The sequence below is a fragment of the Alosa sapidissima genome, chromosome 17, assembly GCF_018492685.1.
Source record: "Alosa sapidissima isolate fAloSap1 chromosome 17, fAloSap1.pri, whole genome shotgun sequence".
Lineage (NCBI taxonomy): Eukaryota > Metazoa > Chordata > Actinopteri > Clupeiformes > Clupeidae > Alosa > Alosa sapidissima.
The window spans coordinates 19181770-19204269 of NC_055973.1; the positions used below are offsets into that span (position 1 = coordinate 19181770).

Below are 22500 nucleotides of genomic sequence, written 5' to 3' on the forward strand. Positions count from 1 at the left end.
AGAAGTCGTGATAAACTACAGGCCCTCTTTTCTAATGTTTCATATGTGTTGCATCACATGCCTGGGTGTCTCTGCAATCAGAGGGTTAGTGTTTTACTCAAGGAGCACACAGAATCGCTCCGGTTGCTGGTGATGTTCACTGTCAAGGGGCTTACAGATAGGAAGGGACATGCTCTGTGCTCGTAAAGATTGTTGTTGTACTTGCCGCTGGGCTCAGCGCAAAATAGCTATGATATACATCGTGCCTCGGTCAAAGTTCAACACGGTTGAACTTCGACCTCTGGACACGCAAAAGCAGCAAAACGCTTGGCGCAGCAGCAAACCCTTCTTGTGTCAAGTAAGCTATTGAAAAGAATGATTTTCAGAGCACAGTGGTGCCGTTGCTGCTTCTTATAGGGGCCTTCAGGATGAAGTCTGAGCCTCCAGGCCTGGAGCTTCGTGCTCCACTCACCCATGCTTCTCATGAACCAGCATTTGGTGTTGCTGCTGTCAGAACAAAACCTTGAACAAAAACGCTCATTTTACACTGGATATTACACTGGAACATTACTTCCTTAGCTTTCACACCCCAGGTATTGGTGATATAAATGGTTACAAATGATGTTTATAAATAATCTATAAATTATCAATCTGGTGTCCATGATGCCTGTCTACACGTCTCGTCAGTTGATGAAGACATTTTTGCATGCACTTTCTTTTTACTGTGTTAGGGTAACCCTGGGTTAGTTATGTTCATGTTCATGCTGACTTATAACTGTGATATAGCTCATATTAAAACAGCATTTCAACCTATTCCTACCCAACCAAAACATGTAAGACTGTGTGTGTGTGTGTGTGTGTGTGTGTGTGTGTGAGAGAGAGAGAGAGAGAGAGAGTAAGTCTCACTGTGTGCGTGTGTGTGTGTGTGATTCTCACTATGTGCGTGCGTGCATGTGTGTGTGTGTGAGAAAGAGAGATAGTCTGTGCGTGTGTGTATGAGTGTGTTGTGTTTATCATGAATCACCACCTTTCTGACTTCAGCTGAAGCTAATGTTGTCTGCTGCCAGTCAGATCAAGAAATTCGTGTCTGAGCAAAGAGAACATCTCTCTCTGAGCTCAAACTCTGAGCTGAAAAATCTCTCTCTGAGAGTTTTCAAAATCTTTCGTTCTCGTGTGGACGATGCCTGAAGGACCTCACGCTGTGGTCTGAGCAAGGAATGACTTCTTTCTGGCATATAACTTTATTATGGTGTTCATGGAACATGATGGTGTTAAACGGTGATGGTATCATTCAACATCTCCCACCAGCCATGGTGTCATGTCTGCCTTACACATCTGGCTAAAATGGAAGATTGTTAGATCTTTGGCAAGATTTCAGTAAACTCATTAGTTGTATTGAGCGCTCTAATTTCTTGCATAATGATGACATGGACAAGCTGTGGTGAGACAGCTGGTTGTTGGACCATTAAGCATCACGCGGAAGCTCAGGTCTCAAACCTTCTCACTGCAAAGTGTGTGTGTGTGTGTGTGTGTGTGTGTGTGTGTGTTTAATCACACCAGAACAGGAGGGAAATGTCAGGTAAATGCCAGACAACTAAGAACAACAGCTGTTGCCGTTTTAGAGAAGCATTTCATATAAGACTGCACAACATGTACAATTGCACAGAAACATGAGGTGTGTGTGTGTGTGTGTGTGTGTGTGTGTGTGTGTGTGTGTGTGTATAGAGTTCATTATATCCAGGTAGAGAGTGGGAGGGTGGAGGGAGGCCGTAGTTTTCAGTGTGTGTGTGTGTGCGTGTGTGTATGTGTGTGTGTGCGTGTGTGTATGTGTGTGTAGGTTAGAAGGGTGTGTGGAGGCTCTCGTCTCTCTCACTTTTCTCTCCTACGGCGTCTCTTCTGCAGGTACTCCTGAGACCAGCGGAGGGAGACAGAGGAGGAAAACCAACAACCTCGCCACCCTCTCCACCGCCGCACCACGACGATCTCTGGCTCACTCTCCTCTCTCTCAGTGTCCCCGGAACGCCCCGCCTTTTTCATCTCTCTCTCTCTCTCTCTCTCTCTCTCTCTCTTTTCCGCTCTGTTTGTCTCTGTGTCCCTCAGAGCTGGCTCATTGTGACCTGACAATAATCTGAGTGCGTTTGTGTAATAATCTTGGTGCATTTGTGTTTGCTATTCGCTACCGCGGATCACCAGACATTCTGTGTTCAGATTAACACCTTTTCTCCTAATGGGAAAAACCACTTTTGATAAAAAAAAAAAAAACAATCTAAATGCTTAAGTTTAAAGCTCCTGTATAATTGTTTGTTTTCTTAACGTTTTTATATATCAAAAGCTTCATTTCGTAAGCCTTTTGCAATTTTATTACTGTATGTAGAGTATTAATATCAAATGTGTGTATGTAAGCCTTGTGGAGAGCAAGTGTGTTACTATATTGCATTTAAACATTACCTGCTGAATTTAAACATGTGTGTGACAATCTATTCTTTGAAGGGTTTGCAGAAAGATGTCAGGGATTGAAGAGCTGATCCTTCACAGGTTCAGTGTGTCCTCTTAGCATCCATGGTGACCGTCACCTGTCATGGCCTCCTCATCCATCCTGTTCACACACACCCTCTTGGTCCAACACAAACACAAACACACACACACACACACACACACACACACACACCCAACCTGAGATCAGACAAAGCTATCTGCCCCAACACAAACCTTACAGGATTAATCAGCCTAACATACATGTTGATAATGTTTTTGTACACATTTGATTTTAATTTAAGCCTTTCTTAACATGCATGTAATTCTCTGTATCTGTTCTGAATTATTATATATAATTTCTAGTTTTTAATCTTCCTTTTAATGGTGAATTTAAAGCATGCAGAAGATGATACAATCTGTAATTTACATGATACAATCTGTAATTTCACAACATAATAACGCGTGTGATTGGAGTGATTTACAGTATGGCAAAAAAATATGTGCCTATTTATATCAATAACTGACTGCATTAAATGGGACATTTTTGACCAGAGACTAAACAATTTAACTATTAAATGTTAAATTATACAGAAAGATTTACTTGACCTATATTCAATTCGATAGGGTGAAAGATGTAATTTCTGATGTAATTTCTTTAGTTTCAAAACAGTCATTTTTGGGCAGAACACAACATGAGGTTGTAACAACATGGCATTTACCGTCTGGCTGAGCTGATGTTCGGACCTATCCCAACTCCCGAGTGGCACCTACTTTCATTGGTATTCTAGAATCAACTGACTTACAAAACAGGGCACCGTCTGATCTGTGCTTCTTACGGAAAATGCTACCAAGTTATTCACGTCAGACCCTACACCTGCTGCCTCACCTCAGACAGTACATCTGTTATGACGTCAGCCTGCATCATCATCATCAGAGTCATTAGCTGTGCAAATCACTGCTTGACCCTCTTTGGAGATCAGAGTCAATGACAAGTGTTTTCATGTTTTCTTTCTGAAGTCATCAAGAGCCTACTGTATGTACTCTCAAAGATCAAGGTGAATATATGGTACAGCTGTATAATAAAAGACTGAACACAACTTTTCAGCTTTGTGGAGTCATCTGTTTTAGAAGTGCTACTTATAGATGCTGTGTGGACTGAAAATTTGAGCATGATGGACAACATCGACAGGAGAATGTGTCAGAACACGGAGACAGTGCTGCACATTCTTCACTGATGTCTTTTTAGATGTTATGTAAGCAATCAATCACTGTCAAACAAGGACTCTGGCATCTGGTGTTAATGGAGAAGTTGATCAGACTGCCACAGGAGGAACTTGGGACATGACAGAACAAATGCATACACATGACAAAGACAAACTCACATAAACACACTAACACAGACATGATATGGTCTTGGAGGGGGGCAGCTCCATTCATTACGTGTGGGAGACACAGATTCCCTGAGTAACCTGAGTATCATCTGAGTATCCTTTGATTAGTGCCTGAGTATCATCTGAGTATCCCTTGATTAGTGCCTGACTAACATCTGAGTGTCCCTTGATTAGTGCCTGAGTAACATCTGAGTGTCCCTTGATTAGTGCCTGAGTATCATCTGAGTGTCCCTTGATTTGTGCCTGAGTAACATCTGAGTGTCCTGTTGAGTATCCCTTGATTAGTGCCTGACTAACATCTGAGTGTCCTGTTCCTGAGATTGAACATAAGGCTTTGAGTGCTCTCCTGAGATGAGATGGGATTATTGTCTAAAACTTTATTCTGTCAGATCATGTGTCCCCATGGGCATAACCTGCTAAACTTCTTCCCATTATATAAGGATAGCAATGACATTAGTTATATGAGTGATATCAATTACATGTATATGAGGATATTAGTGATATCATTTATGAGGACATGAGTGTGCTCTAGTGGTAACTCACAGGCTTTTTACACACTAATTATTCTGTTCAACAGTTAGCGTTACGCAATAAGATTTATTCACACAGCCTGGGGTTTTGCTCCAGAGTTAAGCGGATCTATGTCCGGCAAGTGTGGCTCTGCTGCTGTCTGACACATCTCTGTGGCGCTGGAGCCTCCTCATGACTGCATGGCCACTAAGCCCAGCGGGTCAGCAGACACTGGGCAGCTGGCTGCACTCTGCCTCCCCCTGGTGGACTGGCAGGAAGCATCACCCAGCAGAGGTGTGGGCTGAGCTCACAGACAGGCTGTTTCCCAAAGTCGAGGAAGCACTCAAAGGCTGCCTTTTCAAGGTCGCCACGTCATCAAACTCCACCCAGCACTGTTCCAATGTGCTCCGAAATTCGTGTCCTTCGTTCTGAGAATTTTCAAGGATGGATCTGTAACCTGCGTTGTGTTGAACCTGCGCGATTCAGCCCTGCACACGCCCAGACTCAAACCCGCGAACCGTGGCACCTCAGATCGGGAGGCGAGCGCGTTAACAATTGAGCCAATAGCCCAGGCTACTGGCTCGCATGCCAGCAGAACTCTTGAGGCGTCGGGGAGTGAGGTTTACCAATGTTCCACAAGCACAGCTAAGCTAGCTGGCATCCGTTACACTCACCCCCCTAAACCTCACTCCCGATCTGGGTCACGGCACGCCCGGAGCTAGCTGGCATCCGTTACACATCTGTGGATCCTCAGGTGAACGAAAAAATCCATAATCCTCTGCGTTGACATGCATCGGAGCAGCGCCCCTACTGAAATGGAAGCATGCAGTTAAAAGCAGAATGTGCTTAGATGGGTGCTGAGCATGCGGTGACGTATGTGCATGTTCACACTAGCTAGTCTGTTCCAAAGTAGAGTCCGAGAATGCAAGGGAAGCCTCTAACCCAGGGGTGGGCAAACTTTTTGGCTCAAGGGCCACATTGGGTTTTGAAAATTGGCCGGCGGGCTGCATAACAACTAGCCAGAACGATTTATTATCGGTTTCGATGTGTAGTGCCGTTTTTAATTTCATAGACTGTATAAATAAGTCCATTTAGTCAGTGTACAGCTGCTAACAGCTGCTAACGTTAACAGCTAGCTAAACAGCTGGTGCCTGTTCAGCTTTGTTGTTGCCTGCACAAAACACATTAAGTTAAGATTTCCCTTAAAATCCGATTTAGGGCCCCCTTAAAATAAAAGGTAGTTTTCCCTAAAGTTATTGTGTCTTGCAACTCAAGTGACAGGCTGTGTTCGTGTTCGCTGTTTTACAGATGTTGCAGATCTTACGTTACAGATGTTAACATAGCTTCTAGGTTAACGTAATGTGAGAGCCAGCTCAGCTGAGATCGCTATCTGACAGACTGCCATTAATGTCAATATTGCTAAATGGACTTATTTATACAGTCTATGAAATTAAAAACGGCACTACACATCGAAACCGATAATAAATCGTTCTGGCTAGTTGTTATTACTTACCCATCCATTTAATCCAGTGTCTTCCATGTCGTTAATCCTGCTAGTCATAGACCACTTGACTGAACTGAACTAGGGAAAACAGCGTTGGAAATATTCAGTTGCTATCAGTTGATAACAGACATGTTGTGCAACACTGCCACCTGCTGGTTATTCAGTGGAGGGTGTCTTCACATTCAAATCTAGTGGTATTTATTTGTGGATCTTGGTGTGCAGTAGGAATGTCTCAAAATTACGTCATCGACATAAAAGCAAAATCATTTTGAGACAATCCTCACTCCATACGGCTGGGCCCTCTCACAGTTTTTAAATGGTCAGTAGTGGGAACTACTGTTGCCTTCATGATTTCCTTTTAAAAGTTTCTTATAAGAAGGAGATATCAATTATCAGCAATGACAAGCCAGCTGGAACCTGCGGCTCTCTCTCCCTCTAGTGAGTGCAGACGCGTTCCCAATTAAATGGATCGCATAATGTTCACGTTAGATCTGCTGCAAAGGAGATAACTAAGAGTTAACTTAATTTAACATGATGTTATCTCTATTTAACATGATGTTTTGACATTGACATTGTAAACGTTCTCTAAGGAGAGTGAAAAGCAGTTTGCAGTAAAGCTAACCAACGTCGTCTTTATCGCAGGAAAAAATAGCAAGCAGCCTGATAACCAAATGAAATGCTCGGCGGGCCGGATGAAAGTGCTTGGCGGGCCGGATCCGGCCCGCGGGCCGCAGTTTGCCCACCCCTGCTCTAACCTCATCTTCGTAGAGACCAACTCGCAAGAAAGCATTCAATCAAGGAAGGGGGTGTAGGCCTACATAGACTATTATAAAAGATAATGAGGGGGGGGGGGCGTGTAGGCCTACATAGACTATTATAAAAGATAATGAATTTTCAAACCTGTACCAAAACACATTTTTATTCAAACTTCAAGTCTGCCTCAACATACAACAGAGAAATCATGAACTCAAAATGTCATTGTGGGGAAAAAAAACATCTGCGTGTTCTCCCTCCGTGAGAAACACCAAACTCTCTTCTACACACTTTGCAGAATGCTTTCATCTCGTCGCTTAAAGGAACCATATGTAAGATTGTGGCCAAAACTGGTACTGCAATCACCCTCCCTGGACTCGAGGTTGCCAACCTGGATGCCGAAACAGTACTGTCTTCTTGATTAGTAGATAGGCTGAGGGTGGCGCATCAGGCCAAAATACAACATGACATGACAAAACACAACACCAACATCAGTTGAGGGCTGCAACTTCACTTTTTAAATGACAATATCCTGGCCGGACTACTGTTGTCAGTGATATAAGTATTTGAAATGAACATGATTTCTTAATGTCTAGTGACATATCAGGGCCATTTTAGGATTAATTGAAATACATTTCTTACATACGGTTCCTTTAAGGCTTTGTCAATCCACGGGTACCTCCCCACCCACTCCTCCTGGTACCTGCATAGACGCTTTTGCTTTTTAGCGGCGTGTTGGGGTTCCGGTACATCAGCCATGTCAAGGAATGAATGAAAATTAGCTAAAATCAGTGCATATTCGTGCCTAATTATAGAATGTCAAAAAAGAAACAAAGTAGCCGGGGCTGCATCCAGACACTTAGCTGCCGTCGGGGGCTGCATGCAGTCGACTCAACCTCTCTATGGACAGTTTTCAATGTTTATCAGAAAATAACTACTCAGTATTCTGATTGAGTATAATTTTCGAGGGGATTCGGGATAAACGCTTAAATTTCGGGACTGTCCCGAATTGCTCAGGACGTCTGGTCACCCTACTTGAGGTTGAAGCCATTCCAAGTTAGCTGCATCTTGCCTTGGTTTATTCAAGCAAGGCTTAGGTCAGCCAAAGATTATACATAGGCGGAACAAGATATTTCATCAATAGCCACTTCCGGGAACCCGGATTGATTCGCACAAGGGGCGAGACACGGCAGGTGAAAATATTGTTCATGCACTAGCCAATTTTGAGATTTTGGGCTAGTTTGCTACCTTAGCATTCTTTCACACTACTACAACAACAAAGTCCGATTTACACATTTTGATGTTTAGTTCATTACATTTTGTCTACTCGTGCCTGTATATTTCTGCTAAATTCAGTTAGCATTCTAATGTTTCATGCACTACCGCGACTGTGATCCGAAACATATCATGTGTAGTTCATGTTGGAAAGCTCTGTTTTTCCTGCATGGCGTTGCGCTATCAACAAATATCGACATTTCCTTTGTATCACCAACCAATCGCGAAAGTTCAAAGACAAGTCTAGGCTGAGAACAGAATCTCATTGACCGTGTTTCAAGGCAGTGAGAAATCTCCACTTCAGAAACACTTACATACACCAAACTTTCCAGTCTTATACCTAACTACTGTATATTTACAAGACCTTTAACAGAGGGGTTTGTTGATATATTATTCCTAGCCTGATTTACTTGACATTTTATTCCTAAAAACTGGCTTTATCCAAAGCGATTTTTTTTTAATGTATGCAAATTATGGCATATGTAATTGGATAATGCTTAATTTGCATATTTAAACATGAATAGAACATATATAGAACTTGAAAGCACAAGTTGATGGAACCGTCTTTTGGGACTCTTTTTGGGACTTTTTTCCGACTGATGTTTTTTTTTGCAACACAGCTTGATTAAGCTTGAAAGTTAACCTGCTATAGACCAAGCTAGTTCTGTGGCATAAATTCCCATAGATACCAAGCTGGGATACACATAAACCACACTTATGGAATGGAACTCTCACTAAAATTAGCGAGAAAGGCTAAACCTGGCTTATTGAAATAAGCTAGGTTTAGCCTTTAGCGAGGTTGATGGAATACCCGCCTGGTCTGGAAACATATGTCAATCATCATATTATCCACTTAAATTCCTGGTGTGGAAAAATTCCCCTGAGACCTCTTAATTCCTGGAGCCACTGTGTATGCGCGCAAACACCTTTCAATGTCCGTCTCTCCATCTGTCTGTCAGTCAGTTTGTCTGTCAGTGTCTGTCAGCTGAGACTTTCTAATGTGGAGACACAGCACTCAAAAAATACTCCATAGAAATGCATGGGGCTAGTTTGTCACGCCAATATGGCCGTTGTCTACACATATCCCACCCCTTCCTCGGCAAAACGTCGACATGTGAATACATTGAACCAATCATGTGGTGTGATGTGAATACATTGAGCCAATCATATGGTGTGTTGTGAAGACATCGTGCCAATCATGTGTTGTGATCTCGCCGCTGGAGCAAGATTGGTGTCGTGAAGCCTTGCGCACGCGCAGTTCGACCCAAAGACTGTGCCCGATGAGTGCCCATAAAACGTTGGTATATGGCCGCCGAGTGGAGGGACTTGCCTACAGAAAAAGGACTTTGCTGTCAGTCAATCCATTGGTTGATTTGTCTGTCCATCCATCAGTGAGTGTGTTTGTGTGTCTGTCCAGTGAGTGTGTTTGTGTGTCTGATGCCTGGAGGGGGAAGCTGCTCTCACAGGGGAGGATGAGGTGAGTGCTGCTGGACTGGCAATGACGTCAGAGGCGCCTCTCTGTTATCTCTTCCAGACGCTTGGCTCTACGGAGGACACTGAGCAGAAGCGCTCAGCTCCGCACCGTGATACAGTACACAGGTGTAGGACACAGAATCAGGACAGACCATGTCAGACAGCACATGGGAGATGGCACATGGACGATTTTATTAAACTACTATTGAAGAGACTATTAAAAAGGACGTTCCTCCCACTCCAGGCCTCTAAGCCCCTTAGTGCAGTTATTACTGGGAACTGGTGTAGCTAGGCTCTGGTATTACTGGTGTAACTAGGCTCTGGCATTACTGGGCTCTGGAGTTACTGGGCTCTGGTGTAACTAGACTCTAGCGTTACTGGGTTCTGGAGTTACTGGGTTCTGGTGTTACTGGGTTCTGGTGTTATTGGGCTCTGGTGTTACTGGGTTCTGGCTTTATTGGGTTCTGGTGTAATTGGGTTCTGGTGTTACTGGTTCTGGTGTTACTGGGTTCTGGCGTCATTGGGTTCTGGTGTTACTGGGTTCTGGCTTTATTGGGTTCTGGTGTTACTGGGTTCTGGTGTCACTGGGTTCTGGCTTTATTGGGTTCTGGTGTTACTGGGTTCTGGCTTTATTGGGTTCTGGTGTTACTGGGTTCTGGTGTCACTGGGTTCTGGCTTTATTGGGTTCTGGTGTAACTGGGTTCTGGTGTTACTGGTTCTGGTGTTACTGGGTTCTGGCATCATTGGGTTCTGGCGTCATTGGGTTCTGGTGTTACTGGGCTCTGGTGTTACTGGGTTCTGGTGTTACTAGTATTCCAAGTGTACAGGTGATAATGGGAACTGATTTTGAAAATGGCTTGTGACTGTAAACACCATTCTCCTCATGGGTAGGGAAGGAAGGGCAGGTGGGAGCAGACCAGAGATTACAATCTGCATGTTTGTGTGGGTGTATGTGTGTGTGGGTGTGTGTGTGTGGGCAGCTGGCACACAGGCTATCAATTATCAGGTCTGTTCACGGCCGCCTGGTTCTCTCAATGCAACCCTGATGCTTCACACTTGTTAGCACCGCTGACCGTGGCTAATTAAGAGTCCTGCCCCAAGCAGCTTGTTCTGCCCGTTAATTAACACTGCACTTGAAGTCACACCCACATAAACACCCACACACACACACACTGTAATGGAGGTTTAATCTAAAAACAAGCTGCACCTCACCTTAACTTTCACATGCTCTCTGTGAAAGTCATCAAATTAAATCCTGTCAAGGACATCAGGCAGGCAGGAGGAGCCGCACTCTTCTGTAAAATGTGGAAATTGCTGTGACGGTTGTCATGCAGACCGGACGGTAAGGAGGACACAGACCACACTTACCTCTGCCTACAAGCCTCTAGATTTCAACAAGGTAGACGTACCAATCTACCCCAGCATCACATAACACAAGACTCTTGCTGAAACCACCTCCGAAACTTCTGCAGGTGGTAAGAGAATGAAGTCTTCTCTGAAAGTCTGCCGTCCTTCCTCTGGCCTGATCGAAATAGGTTATTTCATAAAACTTGTACTGCCGCTGCGACGTGTCTGAGCACGGGAGGTATTTTAACAATACCAGTGAGCTTTATCTCAATCCTCTCATTCCCTCTAAAGCAGTGGTCCTCAACCGGGTGCCGAGTAACACTGGTGTGCCATGAGGCAAAGTGAGGTGTGCCGTGGAATTTTGAGGAACCGAATACATTTATACAGACTAATGAAATAGGCTAGAGCAGTGGTTCTCAACCTTTTTTGAGCAAACGCCCCCCTGACCTTACTTTGATCCTCTGGCGCCCCCCCACACACACACACACACAATAAAAAATACAAAATAAAAACTACACCCCCGGGTAGGCTATAGGCCACTCACTCTCATGCTATATTGCTTAAATAAAAAAACGAGCCCATTTCTGCGCTGTTTTGGTTTCTTCTGGAATTATAAGAAAATGTCCCTATGAGCCTATTTTATTATTAAGCAGATTTAGCCCACTGTTAGAAGCAATAGGAGACTGGTTGGGTAAAAAAAAAACACTACCACATCAGCATTGGTTGTAATGATTTTTTTTTTTAAATCAATAGGAACATTAAATCTAGGCAACAAGACGTGTCATATTATCATGGACAAAAATCAAGTGCACATCACGTGAACAACATATGCACATCGCAACAATCCAACCAATCACAAAACAGTATCCGCGCGTGAGGCCTGTGTAGGCCTATACATATTTCGTATTTGATTAGCAATGGTCTTTTCGTGGAGACTACGCTCAGAGCAGCTGCAGAACAACAGCGAGCAGGGCTGGGGGACGTGAGTCCGGGCGTGTGCAGGCCCGAACTGCACTGTATGACCACTGAGCATAGATAAACAGTAAAATGTAGCTGGGACGGTAGAGGGGTTAGAAACCCATGAATAAAAATAGCCTATTTATTTCAGATAGCCTATTTTTGCACCAAAAATATGTGAAAACCATGAAAGTTTAAAATGTAAACAAAAAAACTCTCACGTTCCCAGCGCCCCCCTAGGTTGTACGAACGCACCCCAGGGGGCAGTACCGACCCCGTTGAGAAACCCTAGGCTAGAGGGCTATTTTAAATATATAAATGACACAGCTTCTTGATTCTTGATGATATGAGCACTGTATAGAGAAACATAGGGATTGAACACTGTTATTGCCTAGAAAATAATGTGTGTGAAATACTTTACAATCAGTAACCATATGGTGTGCCTTGGCGTTTTGGTTTGATCTTTGGTGTGCCTCAGCCCCAAAAAGGTTGAAAACTTCTGCTCTAAAGTGTTTTTATTATGAGAAATAACCCGCCTCTCCGGTGTCAGATCAGCTCTGAACGGCTACGCCCTCAGCGAGGCCGACAGATAAGGTTGGAAGTGACACTCTCTCTCAATGTGTCCACACACATTACACACAGGTCCTCCTTGGTTGCCTCCTTGCCTAATGCCATTTCATGTCTGCCACCGAGGAGGACTCAGCAGGGTGAGTAATCTCTGTGTCCCCGCCACGACTGCTACCTGACGCTCACACACCTGTCACACTCAAATCAGTCATAAAGCCCATAAACGTCTCTGCTATTTCAGTCTCAGCAGGCAGGAGAACAAAACACTCACCCCCCAAGGTACACACACACACACACACACACACACACTCTCTCTCTCCCTCTCTCTCCTCTTGCTCCCATCTTCCTCTCTCTTTCCTGCGCACATCTCTCTCTGTCCCTCTCTCTCTTCTTTCTCCTAACATCCATCTCTCTCTCTCTCTTTCTCCTGTGTGTGTCTGCTTTCTGACCGTGCTGAAGTAAAGTAGGCCACCTGTGATTAAAGCAGACCCTCACAAAGGCAGCAGGAGCAGTGTGTGGTGGTGGCGGCAGCTTGTTAGCAGCATCCCTCTGTAATGTGCACAAGCGCCACAGCAGGGGGCTGACCTGGGCTTTGTGACGTCTCAACTCCATTGTGAGTGAAATGAGCACCTGGCTGTGAGGCCCCCGTGCTAAATCACTCTAGTTCACACACACACACACACACACACACACACACACACACACACACACTCACACACAAATATACACACATGCACACAAATGCACAAATATACACAGACAAGCGCGTACACCTAAATGATGTATTAGGATACCCCTCTCTGAGAAGTGTACAATGTGTGTGTGCACAAAATAATTATTCAGAGTTGTGCTGCATGTTGTGAATGTTTGTACTGAGATGAGGTGTACTCTTGCCTAATGAAACTCAGCAGGTAATTACAGACTCCGAAAACTCATTACACACCTGCTTTCTCTACAGAGACCTGTCTGTCTGTACACTGAATTATCTGTCTCTGCCTGTGTGTCTATGAACCTAAAATGATTATGGGTAAGTGATGCCATGAAATATGAAGGGAAATCCCTTAAGGAGCTGCCAGTGTCAGTGTTTCAGTGTGTGTTAGCCTCAGTGTGAGCTAGCTCTTAGTTAGCTTTCCGTGTGTGCTGGCTTTTAGTTTCTCAGCCCTCTGAGTGTGTCTCAGTGTGTGTTAGCTCTCAGAGTACACATACACACACACACACACACTCCATGTCTTCCGTTTCACATCCATATTTAGCCCATGAACATGTGACTTTAAGCAACAGTGCATAAAGACCTACTGTATAGATTCACACAACCTATACTACTGATATGGCTAACGTGAGGTGCTACGTGATCTCTTCACTGAGGCAAACCCATTTGAACTAAAGAATACAGGCACAGCACTGGCACTGGAACCGGCACTGGGTTCAGTGTGTTCAGTGGAGTTATTCTGGGCTCAGGGGCTAAAGTGTGTGTTCTCGTGTGCACTTTTGAAGGTGTTGAAAGGAACCGTGTGCTAACATCAGTAGACCTCTCCGCAGGAGCTAGAGCTTGAACATCTTTTAAGGAAGAGCGGCTGGCACTGCAGGCTGATCGAGGGAAACTGTACCATACAGGGTTCCTTTCATCCTGTCCAGACGGGAAACTTTTGCCTGGAGCGAATGGATATCTTCAGCTAATGAAGTAATCCTCCATCCAACTGAAAACTTTAATGGCTTTCCTTGATCCATGTCAGAGGAGAAATTAAATATTGATGTCTGCAGCAGCAGCTGCAGCAGACTTTATCACCCCTCAAATTTATTTGAGGATTGAACACATCATCGTGTCTCCTCCAGGATGGATTGCGAAAGTGAGCCATGTGTGATTTCAGCTGCAAATTCACAGCATCCACTATGACGTAATGTACTCAAATATACTTAAATTACCCATAAAAACATACCAAAACCACGTAATTGAAATGTGTTAAATTTGATAAACAGGCCCTTAATTTGACCTTACAGTAAATGCCATTTTAAGGTGTGACCCCTTAATCTACATTTAAAGTGTCAGGTCAGGGGTTCCCTTTATTTGTTGTGATTAAGGGAGTAATTAAGGACAATTTAAGTATATTTTAATTTTATTTTAAGGTGTTAATTCAGGGATTCCTTGATTAAGGGGGCAAATTAAGGTGAAATTGAAAAAGTAAGGGGTAAATTCAGTAGGCCTTTAGTAATCAACCCTTAATCTATGCACATTTCTACTTAACAACTACTTAATTATATACAGGTGTTAAGGTCAAAAGTAAGGCATTTATAAGGGGTGGAATTATGAGGTTTTGCATCTGTTTTCACAGGAGCAGAAGACAAGTGGCACACGAAAAACGAACGCACTCACAGTTCCTTTAAAACAACTTTTAATTCATACCTGTCAACATTTAGCTTTCCAAAAACGGGAGAATTTTTTTCAGGGGGGGGGGTGGGGGGGGGTCAGTGTTTATACCGGATCTGTGTTTGCATATTTAATACCTTTCATACACGTGTTTCAACACTGCATTTCGGTCGTTGCTTTTATCTTACCATTACCTTACGCATGCCAGTTATGTATCCATCAGCTGCCTGCCTGCAGCCTACTTCCAAAACTCCAAAGCTGCTTGCTGTCAGATTTGGTTCCGAGGGCACAAGTTCAGTGTATCAACAACACTCAATAACAGTTTATGTGATGTGTTAATTAAATTCCCAACAATTTCACAACAGCTAGTTCTGGAGTAGGCCATTCAACTAGCCCGCTTGCTTACGACGAGACTCAGGCTGCGCAGTCGGCACCCGCTTCCTTATTTGGGTTTTGGGTTGCCAGGTTTTAGCCTATGACAAAATTGAAACTAAGTGTTCGTGTATGTGTAGGGTGTATTATTTCATACACAATCTGGCAACCTGAATGGATCAATGATTTTAAAATGAAGTTTGATGGCCATGCAAATTACGGGAGTTTTCCGGGAGAAATAACAAAACGGGAGGGTGCTGGGAGATGATCTTGAAATATGGGAGAAACCCGGGAAAAACGGGAGTGTTGACAGGTATGTTTTAATCGCATTGGAGGTTTCTACCAGAAAGCTCTTCCTCAGTGTGTCAATGGCGATTACGTCCGTGGGGCGATTAAAAGTTGTTTTAAATAAACTGTGAGTGCGGTCCTTTTTCTATATATTCACCTACTTACATGATCCAGCACCCAGTGTATAATACTCAGGAGGTGTTGAACACGTTTTTCCATTGTTTTACAAACACTCTCTCATGGAAAGGCTGTCACGCGAACGCTCTGACTCGCGGCTGTGTGGGGGGCTGGAGGAGTGCTGATAGCTCGTCACTGACGCCCACAGGCTGCCACTCTAGGGCATTTATTATGCGAAAAACAAAGGAAATCTCAGGGTGATGGACTCTTTCTGCAAGGAGGCTCAAGCAAAGCATTTACTTAACTCAACCCAAGGCCTGCTGGTAGTGGTTGGAGTGGGGAGGGAGGGCAATCATGAACCCGATGAACTTCATCAATGCAGAGGTACGGACACCAGAGCCAGATGAGCTCTGTGCAGTAGAAACGACAAAAGTGCCAGATGAGCTGTGTGTGTTAGAAGCCACAAAAGATCCAGGTGAGCTGCATGTGTTAGAATTGATACCAGAACCAGATGAGTGGTGTGTGTTAGAACCAACAACAGAGCCAGATGAGCTGTGTGTGTTAGAACCGACAAAAACAACAGAAGAGCTGTGTGTGTTGGAACGGACACCAGAGCCAGGTAATGTAAGGGAATGTGTGTGTGTGTGTGTACTGTAAAGTGTGTACTGTATGTGGGAATAGACTCGTCCCTGAGCCTGGTGAGCTCTTCAGCCAGGCCGTGTCTCAGGAAGCTTAATAACTACCTACATGACAGGAGAGGCTATTCTGAACCCGCTCCTGTCCTGTGGTAGGTCTTGTATGCAGCATCGTGGGTGGAAGAGAAAAGACATTGGCCAGGGTTTCAGTAAAAGATGTTCGTGGGGTTTCAATTAAAGACATTGGCCAGGGTTTCAGTAAAAGATGTTCGTGGGGTTTCAATTAAAGACATTCGCCGGGGTTTCAGTAGAAGATGTTTGGTGGATGTTCCTGAGTTTGCTGAGTGTGAAGCCATGGGTGTAACGAGGTCTACTCGTGTGTGTGTGTGTGTGTGTGCTTTGAGGTGGCCATACATGAGAGGTTGTTTGTTGCCTGCGGCGTTGCATCAACACCAGCAGCATCCTTTGACCACATTGCATCAATAGTGTGGCCTCATTATTGTGTCCAAGTAGCCATTTCAGACACCAACCATGAGACCTGATAATGGTGGTGTGTGCGTGTGTGTGTGTGTATGTGTGTGTGTGTTCGCACCTGTACACATGTGATGTGTGTGTCTATGAGTGTATGTGGATTGTGGCAGTGTGTGTGTGTACTCTGTTACGGCCCTAGTGTGTTTCGGCTGTCTGTCTCTGTGTTTTGCCTTTGCCCTTGTTATCCAATTGCGTGCGGTGAGATTTTGCGTGCTTGGAGCTGCCCCTCGAGTTGGGCCATTACGTTATTCTTGGCCAGACCCTTAATCTTTCAGATTGGTTCTGGTGCTCCAGGCTACAATAAACCGGTCATCTCAATCATTTACTACCTTGTTTGTGTTTACTTTTATCCTTTGCTTTAAGTTAACTAGTTACGCAGCCTTATGCCCCTACAGTAGGCATTTTAACATCCAGGCATAACAACTTGTGTATGTTTGTCTCATGTATGTGTGTGTGTGTCTGCCTGTCTGTTGATTCCCTCTCAACTTGGCAAGCACTCCTCGGGGATGTTTGCAACCTGAATTCCCTGTTGAGGACCGGAGTTTACCCATTTTGCAGATAACGCAGCATCAGGGGAGACCCGAGAGGGTCGTGGGTGTATTCAGCACATCAACAACTCAAGATGTCTCTTCTCATGAAGAAACTGAAGCTGTAGTGGATGAGGGCTGAAAGAATTGTGAATAAGCATTATAGTCTACTGTATTTCTTCTGTCCTTGTCCTATGCAAGCATCCTTTGTTTATCCTTGAATTCAATGAAAGCCTGTCTAGAGGCCTTTTGCCTATCACCAGGTGTGAAATGTTAATGTTTGTAGAACAGTGAGGGGCCAGGCCTCTGAGGAACTTCCCAGGAAAGGGGGTAGTTTTAATTAAAAGACAATAGAAGCTGACCAGACCTGATGAAGGCCTAATCCTCATCCTCCCTTTCTATTGCATATTCAAACTGGGTTGGACCTAGAGGTCACTCCTTCTTTTGTTTGTAACATAAAGGTAGTATACACCTCTGTGTAGTTAGAGAATCTGGTGAAACCCATGATGGGATGACACAAACATGCCATCTCTCCCTCTGGCCCCTCATTGAAAAGAATAAAAGCCTGGATCCTGATTTTCCATCGTCCTGACTGAGTTTTAAGAGAAATATGGTAGTAAAAAAATATGCTATCAGGGCTTCAGAAGACTCAGATTATGCACACTGTCTCTGCTGCTGTAGTGGACTGTAGTTGGGCAATTCCACGCAAAACTGTCACATCCATAACGGCAACACAATGCCATGGTATTTAGTTGTTGGCATTGTGGACGTGACAGTTTTGTGTGGAATTCCCCAGTTGTTATTTATTGTAACACATATGCTAACTAGCTCTTCTCTATGGCAGCTGAAAAGATTAGTGTTGTGTGTGTGTGTGTGTGTGTGTGTGTGTGTATATGTATGTGTTGTGTGTATGTGTGGTGTGTTGCTGCTGGGGCCTAGCACAATTAAATACACAGTTGCAGTTATGCAGTTTCAGCCCACAGACACTCCGGGGGTTATCTAAAGGAGCTTTAAGGAGTTTGTCGAGTCCAATACATGAGCTGTGGGACTGATTTGTGGACAGAGCTACAGCATGAAGAGCAAGCCAAGGAGCCCAGTGGGAACATGCTGTAACTGTGTGTGTGTGTGTGTGTGTGTGTGTGTGTGTGTGTGTGTGTGAGTGCTGGGAGTCCATTTGAAACACACTGTCCTGGTCTAATGATTCATGAATTCATTCATGACTCATGATGGACTTCCATTTCTCCATCATCTTGTAATGACGTCACTTTTCAGGACCAATAAGGGAACCTGAGAGGGGTCAAAGGAAATCGTGAATCGTGATCGCTGCTGGAAATATAACAATTGATTATAAACCCCTGTTAAACCTAATAAATCTGACTCCGCTCAATATTAGAAAAGTTTCGGTTCAATGTAACATTGTTAGCCATAGTGGGTTGATATACTCACAATGCATACTGTTAATGAGAATACCTGACTCATTTTCTTATTACACTCGCTCTAATCTAGGAATAATGCCACCTCAACATAACATGTACTGTACTAGTCTGAAGGTAGGTCAGAGGCTACATGCTGATCCAGACTGCGATACTCACCAGCGTGTTAAACAGTCAAGCAAATTCCAATGTTACAGAGGGTCAGGCTGTGCTAGGTTTTCGCGACCAATCTAGACCATCGCTGGCAAACTGCCCACCGCTGTGGAATGCTTGGTCAGTTCATCTAACTTGCCATCTAGCAGGTGATTTTGTTTCTACGGCGGCGATAACTAATCCTAGCCATTCATTATGCTAGCACCGTTACCTAGACTGCTACTCTGGTCAATAAGTACAATAGAAAGGCTATGCGGATCAGAACATAACAATTTATAAGTTATAAGTTATAAAGGTATAAGTTACTCATCCAATACATTTTAGAAAGTACATCTAAATGAATAATATGAAAGTTACGAAAACAGGTTAAAGGAACATTCAGGAAATCATACAAAACAATCAGAGAATGATCACATACCCAGCTCAGAGGATGATGGCTACACACCAAAGTGGTGCGGGAGATTCTGACTACAGAATGGCTCACAATTTGGGATATTATGTCTTAAATAGGCTACCCAGTTTGTGATTGGTTACATTGATATGGATCACATGATTGGAGTACTGTTGAGACTTGAGACCATTGTTGTAATGTAGAGTGAATCAATCAAGACATGACAAGGTATACATTTGATTACATTTCCTGTCCCTATAGTTAACTGTTCCTGTGGACATGTGACAAGCATGTGACAGTAGGCCCACAATAGGCCCACACTTAGTAGCTGATCAAGAGTCCACATTTGATTGAAAGGATTATCATCCGCCTGGTAATTAGGATTCTTACAATCTGTACAGTAATTAGTAATTGTAAGTACCCCCATCTTCTGTATCATAACAAGTAATTGCAAGGATCCCCAACTTCTGTACCGTAATTTGTAAATTGTAATCAGTCATCACATCAGTAGTGCATTGTGAGTCTCTCCCCGTCTTCGTAATCACCCCCAACCACCAACCAAGCTGCAGCCATTCCTGGGAATGTAAATTATGAACTTGAGTGTATTAAACTGTATGATACTCTTATCAGTTAATAAAGACAGAAAACACTATTAGTTCTCTCAGAGTAATCTGCAGCCTACACGGCTGACTTCCCCTCCTTCCCCTCCCCTCTTACAGGAGCAAACAGTCAAGAGTCGCTTCATGCAGCAGGGGAAAGGAACTCAGAATTACAGCATCATCTGTCGGGGAACATCAGTGGTAATAGAGGTGATGATGATGGTGTGTGTGTGTGTGTGTGTGTGTGTGTGTGTGTGTGTGTGTGTGTTTGATGATGGTTGGGGTGGATGTGCTGGTGCTGTTGTTTCCTGGCTGCCTTCCTCTGCAGACGAAGTGGCCCCATGAGTGCTCAGGCCTGCTGGGAAACGTAATCCCATCTGATAAATGCTAGTAATTACAATACACCATAGCATCGCTTCATAGCCCTAAGCTAATCATCAAGCACTAAACTATAAACTACCGTGCGTGTCCAAGCATTCAGCAGAGCCACACACACACACACACACACTCTCTCTCTCTCTCTGTCTGTCTTTCTCTCTCTCTCTCACACACACACACACACTCTCTCTCTCTCTCTGTCTTTCTCCCTCACACACACACACTCACACACTCTCTCACACATACACACACGCAGGCACCCACGCACACAGGCACGCACACACACACACAGGCACGCACACACTAACACACAAACACAGGCGAAGACTTAATGACTGGTGGTGCTTAAAAGGAGGAAGAGGATGAGGAAGAGAACACATCAGACAGGCCCTGCTGCCACAGTGGCCCACTCGCTGCTTCTCTCCTAGTGGAGGCTGTCCTTAGACATACACACACACACACACCACACACACACAAACACACACACACACACACACAGAGAGGAGACAAACCCTGCTGCCACAGTGGCCACTCGCTGATTCTCTCCTAGTGGAGGCTGTCCTCAGACATACACACACACCACACACACAGAGAGAGAGGAGACAAACCCTGCTGCCACCAAGGCCACTCGCTGCTTCTCTCCTAGTGGAGGCTGTCCTCAGATATACACACACACACACACACACACACACACCACACACACGCACACAGAGAGAGAGGAGACAAACCCTGCTGCCACAGTGGCCAACACACTGATTCTCTCCTAGTGGAGGCTGTCCTCAGACATACACACACACACACACACACACACACACACACACACACACACACACACACACACACACCACACACACACACACACACACACACACACACACACAGAGAGAGGAGACAAACCCTGCTGCCACAGTGGCCAACACACTGATTCTCTCCCAGAGTAAGCTATCCTCAGCCTGCCAGATGAAAGAATGGGCACAATAGCTGATGTGTGCTGCTTCAAGGCTGTAATGATGGCACATTGCCGTAATCACACTCTGTGTGTGAATGTGTGTGTGTGTGTTTCCAAGCTATGGAGGCAATACATCTGCAGTGATCACACTCTGTTACAAGAAGCTTCCCTACTTGAAATATGTATCTCTCTCTCTCTCTCTGTCCCTCTCTCTCTCTCTTTGTGTGTGTGTTGTGGTGGCAGCACATCATGACGATCACACTCATTTGCAGGTTAGCAACCAGTGCAAAGACAGTCTATACCAGCTCTGGGGGGAAAGGGAGAGAGGACACACTAACTCAGTGGTGGTAAGACCAGCAGTGCTAACCATTAACTGTAGAGGATACACTCAGTGAATACTTGCTGTCTACACTACAGTAATTGCTTACCCTAGTAGTGGTGCTATTATCTGGCTTCGGCAGAGATTGTGGTGTGGAAATGCGGGGCTGTACCTTCCCTTTTTTTGTACATAGCCCTGATGCTGCAGAGGTTGATAGTTTCATAGCACAAATTCTGTAACATCTGTAACCACTCCAAAACCAACCGGTAGTGGTTCATCACAGGTAGCCAGGCAAAGGGCATGAATGTTGGCATTGCACACAAAATCCAAACTTTAAAAAGATATGTTCTCAAACTTTCCTTATTTGCATATGATAGTAATTTGCATGGATACAACTGTATCTAAACACCCATTTGTTTTCTTTCACATTTGACCAACTTGACTTCTCATTTGTAGTAGCCTAGTCTATGTGATAACTGAGCCTACTGCAACTGTAATTTCCAAGCTAACTTTTTAAAAAATGGTAATAATCTACACTATTGGACAGATTAGAATGAAAAAGTAATTTAGTTGTTTTTTTTCCTGAGAAACAATCCCTCTTATAACCATGCAATTTCACATTTCAACAACCATCAGAATGAGAGGTAATGTCATGGATGTGCATCACATGGACCGCCCCATAAGCAAACAGTAGGTTACTGAAGGTAGCTGAACATGTCTGGTTGAGGTAGCCTAGCAAAAGAGTTGTAAAGCTGTTTTTTGGAATTGATAGCATCAACAAATATTGTCTTTCATACATCATATCATACAAGCGTACTTTCAATGATCTCAACTAATTATGCTTTGTGGAGTCTGAATGTGCAAGTCAAAACATTTTCTTCCTCAGAACTTTAGCTGTTGTAAATACCGAAAATTGTCGACAAGCTGGCTTGAAGGAACTGGCATTTTTCACAAGAAATGCTGGGACTTGGAGGCACACGGGCACACGAAGCCTGAAAAGGATCATAAGTAGCATCTGCCAAGTGTCTCACTTTGAATGAAAAAGAGAAAAGCGATTTAAACTTTAACCTTATGTTTCATTAGGCGTACAGTAGGCCTACAAATCACTTTTGCTGTTGTAGTGTGGGCATCTTTTTGGTTGTGCGGCTCTTTTGAGTGGTGTGGAATTTATTTTGGCTCTTCATTCTGGACTGGTTAGCCACTATCGCTCAG

General features: G+C 44.1%; 1 protein-coding gene across 7 annotated transcripts in view; it reads left to right on the plus strand.

The window, feature by feature from the left end:
* Positions 1-19257, plus strand: part of scn3b (sodium channel, voltage-gated, type III, beta) — a 40007-nt gene extending 20750 nt beyond the window's left edge. For 5 of the 7 annotated variants that reach the window (XR_006024662.1, XR_006024660.1, XR_006024661.1 and 2 more), the window contains one exon: positions 1882-3551. Coding sequence is in view for 1 of the 7 variants with exons in the window: in XM_042068464.1 (XP_041924398.1) it covers positions 1882-1891 (10 nt within the window). In the remaining 6 variants the exon portion in view is untranslated. Of the gene's footprint in view, positions 1-1881; positions 3552-19246 lie in introns of those variants that run through there. The other 2 variants (XR_006024665.1, XR_006024664.1) reach the window with 2 other exon arrangements.
* The last annotated feature ends 3243 nt before the right edge of the window (positions 19258-22500 follow it).